At 32.8% G+C, this 11,824-nt stretch overlaps 1 protein-coding gene across 2 annotated transcripts; it reads left to right on the top strand.

Moving 5' to 3' along the window:
* Positions 1-581: 581 nt before the first annotated feature.
* On the top strand, positions 582-5,907 carry LOC107002428 (peptide methionine sulfoxide reductase B5-like). 2 transcript variants are annotated; one of them, XM_015200456.2, is made up of 3 exons: positions 582-997; positions 2,087-2,243; positions 5,524-5,829. In XM_015200456.2, the coding sequence occupies exons 1-3, from the start codon at positions 699-701 to the stop codon at positions 5,689-5,691; spliced, it is 624 nt and encodes a 207-aa protein (XP_015055942.1). In that variant the 5' UTR covers positions 582-698; the 3' UTR covers positions 5,692-5,829. The 2 variants fall into 2 exon arrangements, with proteins under 2 accessions (XP_015055942.1, XP_015055943.1); XM_015200457.2 differs by having other exon boundaries at positions 585-997; positions 5,539-5,907.
* The last annotated feature ends 5,917 nt before the right edge of the window (positions 5,908-11,824 follow it).

Here is an 11,824-nt window from a genome sequence, read left to right on the forward strand (position 1 = left end):
GAAAAAAGATTCTTATCATTCGTAACTCTTAAACCTAGACAAGAGAACATATTCATACAAATCAATTCAAGCAAGTTTAATGTAAACAAAATTCACTATAAGAAAAAATATGTAGATTTTTACAAATAACCTTCAATTTGTTTCTCCACAGAGGACTGCCACAGAGCTTTTACTATGGTTGTTCAACTAATTTTTTGGATATAAAAGTCCATATACGTATATGCTCTATATAATAGAAAAGTGTATTAATTGAGTTAGTTGGCAGATGGGGAGCTAATTGAATTGGTTGGTGTTAATAAATCGATTATTTTTGTAAAATATATAAGTTAGGTGTAAAAATTGAATTTCTAAAACTTTCCAAATAATGAAATTTTCCCAAATACTAGAAAAAACTAGTATTTGGGAATTTGGAATATTTGCCAAAAAAATTTGCCAAATAATGAAAAAATGTATGGACAAACAAAATTTGCCAAGTTCTTTCCCAAGTTTTACTTGTAAAATCTATGGCCAAACGGGCCCTTAGTTTCGTTTCCCAAATTTTAATGGATTTAATAAAAGCTAAAAGAAAGAAAGCCTTTCAAAAGGGTTGTAGTTAGAGAAGAGTGTAGGTTTCAATAGACAAATACTTGAGAGTTGGTCTTTGCGTGACCAATAATAATAAACAAAAGTATACACTATAATAGGAATATCTTATCTAGATGGGTTCTCATATTCTCAAAATCTCACCTTTTGCTTCTTCAACCCTTCTGATTATCAACGCCACCCCATTCTTGAGATTTCAAGCCAAAAGGGTTGTTAGCATTTGTGGCCATCCCAAGACCCAATTCAGGTTTTCATCATCATCATCATCATCATCACCATCATCATCAAGTAAGAGAGGGTTCAGAGGTGGGGTTGTTGCTATGGCTGCACCAGACTCCGTTCACAAGTCAGAGGAAGACTGGCGTGCAATTCTATCTCCTGAGCAGTTCCGTATTCTAAGACAGAAAGGCACTGAGTATGCTATTCTCCGGTTTTTACTAATTTTACCTAGAAATATACATGTAGTTGTTAATATTTTTTTAGATCTACAACTCAACCTGGAGGATCATTTTAGATGTTCGTTTACTAAATTCATGCTGAGTTTTGTTTTTCCTCGTTGATTCCAGGTTTTGGTAGCTGCTGTACCTATATTAGAAATGCTTGTTATTTCAAGTTCACATTTTAGCTTGTGAACAGGTTCTAGGCTTTTATAACTTCAACAATTTTTTGTGACGTTTTAAATTGCTAGAGGCCTTAATGAGCTTCTGCACTCTATTCGATATTTTCCATAACTTCCCCTGAATAATTTGAAACTCGGTTCTATAATTTGTGTAAAGTCGGGGAGAAAGTGCCAAGTTTAATGAAGGATAGGATGCAAGTTTGTGAGAATCATTTTTATTTGAACAGCACTATATGGATCTTGGGTAAAATAAGGGTCATGTAATCAATTTCAGAGCATTCGTAAACTCAATGTTTGCTTTCCCTGGACATTTTTTCTGTTCCTATCTTTTTCCATAGGATGTGTGTGTCCTGGGGATGGGGGGTGGGGGGAGTCCTCCAAACAAGCATTGTGGAGAATTTGTTCACCGCTTTGGTTTGAGGATTAGCACAATTCTGTGATGCTTAACATTTAACTCATTGCTATGTTACCTTTGAAGTGAACACTGTTACATTTTCTGAAGATTGTCAATGTCTTACATGTAGCACTTTTAGCAACAGACTATCCACAAGGTCATAGCTCCTAGTTTTAGAAGGCTGGTTAGTTAAGTTTATCACATTTAAGTGTGCCATGTTATATACTAATTCAGAATCTCATCTTTCTGGTTGGATATGATGCAAGATAAGAGTTTCTTCAAGCAGAGTTGCTTGAAGTAGTTCTCCTCATGTATGCTCAGCATGTTTGTTTATATAAGTTCAACACCGATCTTATGATTCAACATTTTTTTATTTTCTTCTACTTTGGAGACTCAAATTTTCAACAAGGAACGATAACATAGTGGAATGACCATGATGCTTATTAATTAATTAATAGATGAATAATTTACCATGAAGGATTACTTCACAGGTATCCAGGTACCGGAGAGTATGACAAGTTTTCTGGTGAAGGAGTCTACCAATGTGCAGGATGTAGCACTCCTCTCTACAAGTCCACAGCAAAATTCAACTCAGGCTGTGGTTGGCCAGCTTTCTTTGAGGGTCTTCCTGGAGCAATTAATCGCACTGTGAGCTTCGATCTCTTGCTCCTCGCCAGATTATTACAGTTTTTTCATTTTAAAGATCTTGAGATAAAAATACTCATTATCCAGGAGAGCCATTGTTCTTGTGTGGGGTCATCACTCCTTCTCAACTTCTGCTATAGAATATAGAGTTTGTATATGAGGCTACAATAATAGGAATGCCCTGCCCCCCTTTGAGACAATAAGTAGAGTCTAGCCTTAGATTTTGGGAGGTCTGCCTCATTATGTTAGCAACTTCTTTTAACTTCCGTTTGCTACCTTCTATTACTTCTCGCTCTTCCTTCCATTTGCAAATGATGCCGGAGTAAAAAGTGAAGACAAACTATTTTTCATTCCTCCAACAACATGCCTAGTGTTATCCCACAATGAGCTTTAGGGAGGAGGAGGTGCATGCAAACCTCACCCCTACTTTGTGTGAGGTAACGAGGTTGTTTCTGATGAACCCTTGTCTGAAGGTAAGTGTTATCAAAAAAACAGATCTGACAAATATAAGAGAAGAACTATGGTGAAAATATTGTAGAAGAAAATACGGACAAGAATAGTTAAGATAACTCAAGTATAAGAAACAATAGTAATAATACAATAGAAGAATAAAATAATAATAGAGTAATACTAATGAGAAAAAGAGGGAGTAGACAAGTGTTCTATGCTAGAACCATGCTCTCCCATGAGAAAGAAATCACTTGACCATCCTGTAAACCTCCACCTTAATCCTTGACTTCCGTCCTTACTTATATAGGGTCATATCCTTGGGGAGTTGAAGATGCTTCATATATTTTTATTCCTGATTTAATCTCTCCTACTATGCCCACACATCCATCTAAGCATCCTCATCTCCGCTATTGTCATCTTCTGAATGTGTGAATTATTGACTACTCAACACTCCGCCTCATACAACATAGTGTGTCTAATAACCACCCTATTGGACTTTCCTTCTAAGTCTCGATGATACGTGTTTTTCACATGATGTGAGCTTCTATTTTATCCACCTTGTTCAAATACAATGTGTGACATCTGATTTTCCCATCTCCTTGAAATACTTGAAGCTTCCTCCTTTGGGATAACATATGTATCATTCCCCACTTCCACATCCACATCCGCCTCTTGTGATGCGTCATTGAACTTGTACTTCATGTACTCTCTTAAATCCCTCCACCTGAAACCTTTAGACTTTAGGGTCGATCTCTAGTGCTTATCCCTAGTGCAACCCAATCTTAATTGGAAGTATTTCCCGTCTCTTTCCATTATTCTCACTCGGGTTTCACTCCATCATACTGTAGTTGCACATGTCCTTAATCCTTTATGGTATGCCAGTAATAAACCTCTAGACTTCAAGCATCTCCACAAAACCTCCTTGGAACTTTGTCAAATGCTTTTTCTAAGTCAATGAACACCATCTGTAAGTTCCATTTTCTATTCCTAGACTACTCCAACAATCTCCTCAGAAGATAAACGACTTCCAGAGTTGATCACCCCAACATGAGTTCAAAATGGTTCTCAGAAATAGACACATACATCCTTCATTATATTCATCTCTACCACCCTCTCCCTAGTGTGGCTTAGTAGTTTAATACTCTTATAGTTGTAATTTTGAATATCACCTTTATTCTTGTATGATGGGATCATTGTACTCCACCTCCATTCTTCGAGCATTTTAACTCGTCCTAAAAATGACATCGATACCTACTTTACCTGCTCTTTTCCAAAGATTCACATGAATCCCATCTGGCCTGATCATTCTTCCCCCCTCTTATCTTATGGATTGCACCTTTGACCTTCTCAAACTTTATATGCCTACAATACCTAAAATCTTGATGGATGTCGGAGTTTTCTGAATCACCCAACACAATATTATTGTCCCCTCCACATTGAAGAGCTTATGGACATATGTTGGTCTATCGCAGTGTTTTGGACGGCAAAAGGCGACAAGGGTCTGCCTCGCCACAAGGCGAGGCAAACGGCGAGGCGCTCGCCTTTTTGAAGTGCGGCACCTTTTAATACCAAAAAATTTAAAATTTTAATTGCATATGTAAATAATCAAACAATAACATCTTAGCAATTTTTTCAAATTAAAAACTAAAAATAGATAGTACATACTAAAAGCCTAGAACTTGAAAGAGAAAAAAAAGAACAAAAGTCAAAACAAAGGTAAAAGTGACCAACTCTGAAGAAGAAAACAAGAAATATGTATTGGTTAGACGTTGGAGTTGCCGGAAAAGCCTGGCTAGTTGCCGGAGGAGTCTAGTCGAAAATCCTAAAATTACCTTTTAATTTTTAAAACCCTAAATTTGTCGCCTTTTAAAAAAAAATACAAAAGGCGACACCTCTAGCCTTTCTAGCCTCTTGCCTCTAGCCTTTTGTCGACATGGCGTCGCCGTTTGAAGATTGCCTCGCCACAAAGCTAAAAGGCGATGAAGGGTCGCCTCGCCTCGCCTCGCCTCTTGCCATTGGCGACGAGGCAATCGCCTTTCACAACACTGGTCTATCAGAACAACCTCTCTTAAGGTAGGTACGGTCTGAGTAAACTGTATCCTCCCCAAATCTCACTTGTGAGATGCACTAGGTTTGTTGTTGTATCACTATCCTCTCTTCCTTCTTCACAATCTTATAACTTTCCTTATTAGTCCTATTTTCCATCTCTACTACATGTAAGCAATCTTCTTGGCTTCCACTTTCTTTTTGGACCACCTCTATATTCGCCCACCAGTCCATTGTATGTCTACCAAAGTTGCTCTTTGAGACCACTTAACACTTCTCTGGTTGTTTCCCTAATAAAATTGGCCAGCTATTATCAATAGTCACCCCCTCCCCCCAAAAAAATAAATCCTTGGATGGTCATAAATTCCTTGTCCTCCTCTTCCTTGGGTTTTAAGATACCCGGCATAACCTTGTCGTCCTTGCATATCCTTTATTGCTGCGACCATACTACGAAAGGTGATCAGGTGCTACTGCCTCTTCAAACTCGAGTTAGCTATCACCAAATCCTGCTTGTGATTCCTAAAGCTAATTAATGGTTGAATTTTTTAATTTGAGAAAGAAAACACCAACCCCTTTAAAAATTGACCTAGTAAAGTCTTTATAAACTTTTTGTTCCATTACTTTTTCTAAGATTTTAAAAAAGGCAGTCAACACACATGTAGGTATTCCGTTGATTTTCTCGAATGTGTTGGTAATGAGATTGCTTCTTCAACATTTCCATTGCCTGGGTCCTCCTTTAGTAGTTTTTCTAGATTTGACATTTGTGGTAGTGTCTGATGTGTGATAGAATTGTGCTTTTCAGCCTGACCCTGATGGCAGGAGGGTCGAGATTACTTGTGCAGCTTGTGGCGGTCATCTTGGTCATGTTTTCAAGGGTGAGGGTTTCCCTACCCCAACGGATGAACGCCATTGTGTCAATAGTGTTTCCCTCAAGTTTACACCAGCAAATTCTTAGTTCATCGCATTTGGGATGTGATGGTTATCATAGCTTTATATCTCTCATGCATAGTTTATATGATGATATGTTAACTACTGATGGCAGTGTTGTGTTTTGGAAATAAAAGTTACTTTTAGTCTTGCGCTTTCTTGGAAATGATTCTTAACCTCTTGTAATTTGGCTTCAATATATAGGAAAATCTAGACGAATTCAATATAAAAAATTTTCAACTTTGATATGACTGCTGATGCACGGAATGCTGTTCATATGTCAAGTCCAATGTCTTTTCTTCTAACAATACTAATTTGTCATGATCCAAAAGTTGAAGTCATGATGAGACACACTTCCGAAAACCCTCCAATAAGTAATTTGTCATGATCCAAAAGTTGAGGTCATGATGAGACACACTCCCGAAAACCCTCCAATAAGGTGTGTAAGCCGAAAATGACACTCATATGAGACTTCCGAAGGGAAGTCAGACCACAAACGATAGAAGAGAACAACAAAGAATTATCCCAAAACCTGATAGCATAAATATAAAGAGCATCTAACATAACACAACTTTAGAGTAAGAAACATATCGCAAGTCTCCTAACACAACTTTAGAGTAAGAAACATATCGCAAGTCTCCGATAAGAGACTGGAAATATGAGATGGAACTAATGGTGGTCTGGAAACAAGATTTCACCACCATTCCGAAAGATCTCCAAAGGTAGAAACAGTCAGCCACTGTTTTTTCAATTTAATCATTTTAATATGAACTTCAATTGCTGTTTTAGTAATTTTCTAATTTATTAGTTGTTTGATTATTTAGTAATGGTACTTTTATGTCGATAGTACATTTTGATTTGTAACAATTCACATGGGTCTTTATTAAAATAAAAAAGGAAAAAAGGGTCAAATATGCTCCTAAATTATTCGAAAAGGTTTAGATATACCCTCCGTTTAAAGTTTGGTTCACTCATGTCCTCGCCGTTCAACTTTTGGTTCAAATATGCCCTTATGGGCGTTAGTTGCCATGTTGAACCGACTCATTTTCATTTCTTTAAATGCTACATGGAATTATCATGTCATTTTGACCTTACCACATGACATTTATATAAAAATGAAAAGATATTTGTACTCATAAATATCTAATCCGACCCATAAATCAATCCCCTTTTAAATAAATTATCCGATCGAATTTCAACAATTTTGTTTAATTTTTATTTTTTTCGATAAATTTCGAAAATGAGTAATTGATTAATAAAAAATAGGAATAATATGAAAAAAATTATAATTTAACACCAAAAATTCACAAATAATTATAGTAACCTTAAATTCAATTTGAACACTTTTTTTTTAAAAAAAATATTTTTTCGATAAATCACGAAAATGAGTAATTGATTAATAAAAAGTATGAAAATCATCAAAAAAGTATAAATTAACGTCAAAAGTTCAAAAATAAATACAATAACATTTCATTCTACAATTTTTTTTTAAATTTTTATTTTTTTCGACAAATTCCGAAAATGAGTAATTTATTAATAAAAAGGGAAAAAAATATGAAAACAAAATAAAAGATTTACGTCAAAATTCAAAAATAAATATAGTAACCTTAAATTCAATAATTTCAACAATTTTTTTATTTTATATTTTCCTATTTTTTATTTGTGAATTTTTGCGTAATTTTTATATTTTTTCATATGTTTTGTTAATAAACTCATTTTTGGGATTAGCCGAAAAAATTAAAAATTAAAAAAATATTGAGATTATTGAATTTAAGGTTACTGTATTTATTTTTTAATTTTTGGCTTTAATTTTATAGTTTTTTTCATATTTTTTATTAATCAATTACTCAGTTTCGGAATTTATCAAAAAAAATAAAAAATTTAAAAAAGTGGTTTAAATTAAATTTAAGGTTACTATAATTATTTGTGAATTTTTGAGTTAATTTTATATTTTTTCATATTATTCCTATTTTTTTTATTAATCAATTACTCATTTTCGGAATTTATTGAAAAAATAAAAATTAAACAAAATTGTTGAAAATCGGTCCAATAATTTATTTAAAAGGAATTGATTTATGGATCATATTAGGTGTTTATGAGTCCAAATACCTTTCCATTTTCATATAAATATCATGTGGTAAGGTCAAAATAATATGGCAATTTCATGTGACATTTAAAGAAATGAAAAATGAGTTGGATATATCCAATATGACAAATAACGTCCATAAGGGCATATTTGGACCAAAAGTTGGACGGTGAGGGCATGAGTGAACCAAACTTTAAACGGAGGGTATACCTAGACCTTTTCGAATAGTTTAGGGGCATATTTGACCCTTTTCCCAAATAAAAAATAAACTACTCTCACATGGATTATTTAACTAAATGCCTTTTACTTTTAATTTTACCACAAATTTGAAGTGTGATAAAGAAGTTATATTTGCTCGATCGTCTCATTTTTTTAGAAAATCAAGCAGATCAAATTTTTCGAACAAATAAAGTCTTACACTTAATTATGGAAACAAATCATAATATCTGAAATAGCTTAAAGAAATTTAAATAGATGGAGATCATATCATATATTTATATACGCGGCTATTACAAATAAGAATTTTCTTTTAAATTTATTCATGTTCAAAACTAGTCTTTCTCTTTCATGAAAAGTTGCGACTTTTATGAAAAGTTGCGGCCTTTATGAAAAATTGTTACTTTAATGATGAGTCACGATTTTTATCAAAAGTTGCTACTTTAATGAAGAGTTGCGACTTTATGAAAAATTGCAACTTTTATGAAAGGTTGTGAACTTTCCGAAGGGTTGCAACTTTTCCAAATAGTGGTAGCCTTTCTGATTGGACACATTAAATATTTATTCACACTATCCTTTGTTATTTATAAATAGAAGGATTTCCTCTCATTTAAAAATAACGAAAACTTTATCTTCTTCTAATTTCACAAAATTAAATATTTGTGTATTTTGCTCCTGTTGAGTAACTTACTGACACCACTGTTTTTGTATCAATAAGTTGATAATAATATCGTTCCATCCTGAAACTATGTAATTCTTTAAACCTATGGTATTGGAGGAGAATGGTTATCTTAAGGAGACATTGTGCATTCAGTGGACTCGATTTTTTCCTTTTTATTTCATTCTTTTTTACATATCCTGGTATGTGTTTGTTACACTCATTAATTTATGTTTATGATATTACTTGTTTTTTAGTACATGTTTTAAACTCTATTGTTTATGTTTATGTAAAGTTATTGTCTCCAATTATATTGAATATATACACATATAGTACATATATTTATTATGCAGAAAATAATTATTTTATTCAATTCTAAGAATTCATGTTTTGATATTCTACATTAAATTCTATAACTTAAAAGTATGATATATAAACTTACATATTATCTATTTTTACATAGATATGAAATTTCCCACTTATCAATTGAAGAAATTCATTATGCAAGTTCAAAAGTTATAATTGCTTTCATGTTGAAGCGTAATTTCTTTTCTTTTTAATATGTTAATAAAATTTTGAGTTTTCTCCTAAGACATATATTCTAATTGTATAATCTATGCAACTTAAATATTTATTTTTATTATGAAATACTTTTGTATATATTCTTATTTCTTCTTTATTTTCTTTTTAATGTTGATTAAAGAATCAATGATTTATTATTTCGTTAATAATTTATTCATTAGAGGTTCTTGAGTTATGTAAAAATGACAAATAATCAAATTCATGTTGGAATATTGCTAATGTTTTTTTAAGAACCTATTTTCTCTTCTTTTTTTAATGTATGGATATTAGTAAAAAATTATTTGCAAGTTCAATGCAATTATTATTTATGACCGCGTGAAGCACCGAAAAATTACCTAGTATTATTATAAATGGAAAGCTCCAAATTATAAAGTTGAAGTACCATTTTACCGCTATCTTAATTTTTTTTTAAAAACCATATATTATTAGTTATTATATATTAAATTGTTATAAATTCATTGAATGAGTGGATAGTCCATAAGGTTAGTACATGAACAACCATTCATATTCACTAGGTTACATGAACCTTTTTGGATAAGAATGTATCTATTTATTATGATACTTAATATGGTGACCTTTGGAGTGATTTCTCACTCTATAAATAGGGTTGTTCATTCACTATTGTAATATATACATATGAGACTTGAATACACTTGAATAAGAAGAAAATTCCTCTTCTTCTATCTACATCTCTTGTCTTCTTCTCTTTATGATTATATCTCTTATGAGCTTGATTTTATAACACGTTATCAGCACGAGTCTCTAGTCAATTAAGATTGAGTTTTAGTTTTTCTTTAACTCATGTTTTGGTTGATCTCGTTGTGAGAATCAAGGTATTATATGCATAAAATCAGGTATGTATTTTCTAGAATATTTTATGATTTAGAATAAAAATAATATTCAGTCACTAATAATTATCAAGAACCGAAGACATATACTACTATTGGTTGAATATAACATGCTATACAAAACTTCTTAAATAGAAGAAGGTATAAAATTTTAATAGCATGAGTTTGAATGTTATTTTGATTGTTTTGAAAGACTGAAAGGGTGAGTCATGTTGTATTTCGGTCTATTATACCGTTGGTTAAGGGTAAGACAATGGATTCAAGTTTCATCGCACCAAAAGGGTAAGACATCTGATTAAAGTCCGGATGCACCATAATGAAAAATATTTGAGGATAAGACGATAGATTCAAGTTCTATTGCACCAAAAGGGTAAGACATCAATTTGAGTTTTGATGCACCGTGATTGGGTTCAAGTCCCATAGAATTATGGCGTAAAACGCCTTATATGGATAAGACATTGAGTTTGAGTCAATGCACCATAATGATGATATAATGATGACTAAGGCTTTGATGAAAAGTCTTGAAATTCGTCCTATTGAATTCGCTTCATTCCTTGAAAAGAATGTGGTAACAACATGTAATAACTCTGAAATCCGCCTGTTAACTTGCTCCATTCAATCATATGAATGTGGTAGCAGTGAATGTTAGTCTGAAAGATGACAAATGATTAATGATATGAATAAGGGCGTGGAGGGACATAATTATAATAGTCATCATTGTGGTAATGATAAAAGGAAGAACACTATGAGTTCTTCAAATAGTCCTTCAAAATGTGAAGGCAATTTTTATTATCAAAATGGTATGAAAGGTCATTAGACTTGGGAATGTTGTCAACCCAATAATTTGACAAATTTATAAATCCTCTATCATGATACAAGAAGATAAAGTGATGGTACACTTAATCTTTCAAAGTGATGTTGAGGTGTGTCATGGAAATATGATGAATTTTAAAGCCATGACAATGTGCTTATAATGCAAATTTATGAAGTACATATAAATAATTAGTCCAATCCTTGAAGAGAATGTGACTTGTAGTGAGTATCGTGAATGCTCGACCATTCTATAAGAGAATGGGTCCAGATGTGATAAAATCATTATGGGTTGGATATATGTCACAACTCACCTCTATGGAAGGTTTGAGAAAAAAAAAGATACATGTCACTTCTCATCTCTACGGGAGATTTGAGAGGAAATAAATTTTATTTGGCAGAAATGGCTAATTGTATTGTACGTTTTATACGTCACTATGATATAAACTACCGAAAGGGCAAAAAAAAGAAATAGTTCTTGCCTATAAGGGTTGTGGTCAGTATTGTGTGGCAATACAAATTTGTCATTGGTTGTGTACCTATGGTACAACAAAAGTAAAGCAAGAAAGACGTCTTGCTCGTAATGATTTTGACCATGACAATAATAATATATTTCCTCCTTGAAGGAGATGCTCACAATAGGGATGGTGTCATGCAATATGTGATAGTACACAAAATTAATTGCAAGCTCTAACGAGTTGTGCTATTATTAGAGGAATAATATTGGGGTTGTAGTAAGTCTCAAAAGAAACTTTTTAAGTTTCGGATGAATGAAAATAAATATTGAGACTATAAATCACTACAACCGAAGAGGGTTATAATGTTTATGTAAAAGATTACCCCTCTTCTCCTCTTGTTTGTTCCATACAAACATGTACATGCTGATGAAAATCACATGTAAAAGTAAATTATAAGTGTACTAAAATAAAGATCAGTTGGCATGACTGGTTGACCATTCCGA

Source organism: Solanum pennellii, chromosome 10 (assembly GCF_001406875.1).
Source record: "Solanum pennellii chromosome 10, SPENNV200".
Taxonomy (NCBI): Eukaryota; Viridiplantae; Streptophyta; class Magnoliopsida; order Solanales; family Solanaceae; genus Solanum; species Solanum pennellii.

What these genes read in the sequence shown, in the direction of transcription:
- LOC107002428 (XM_015200456.2), top strand. Translation starts at nt 699, where the DNA reads ATGGGTTCTCATATTCTCAAAATCTCACCTTTTGCTTCTTCAACCCTT. An exon ending in CTAAGACAGAAAGGCACTGA is followed by an intron (nt 998 to 2,086) that starts GTATGCTATTCT and finishes ATTACTTCACAG; the next exon opens with GTATCCAGGTACCGGAGAGT. An exon ending in CTGGAGCAATTAATCGCACT is followed by an intron (nt 2,244 to 5,523) that starts GTGAGCTTCGAT and finishes GATGTGTGATAG; the next exon opens with AATTGTGCTTTTCAGCCTGA.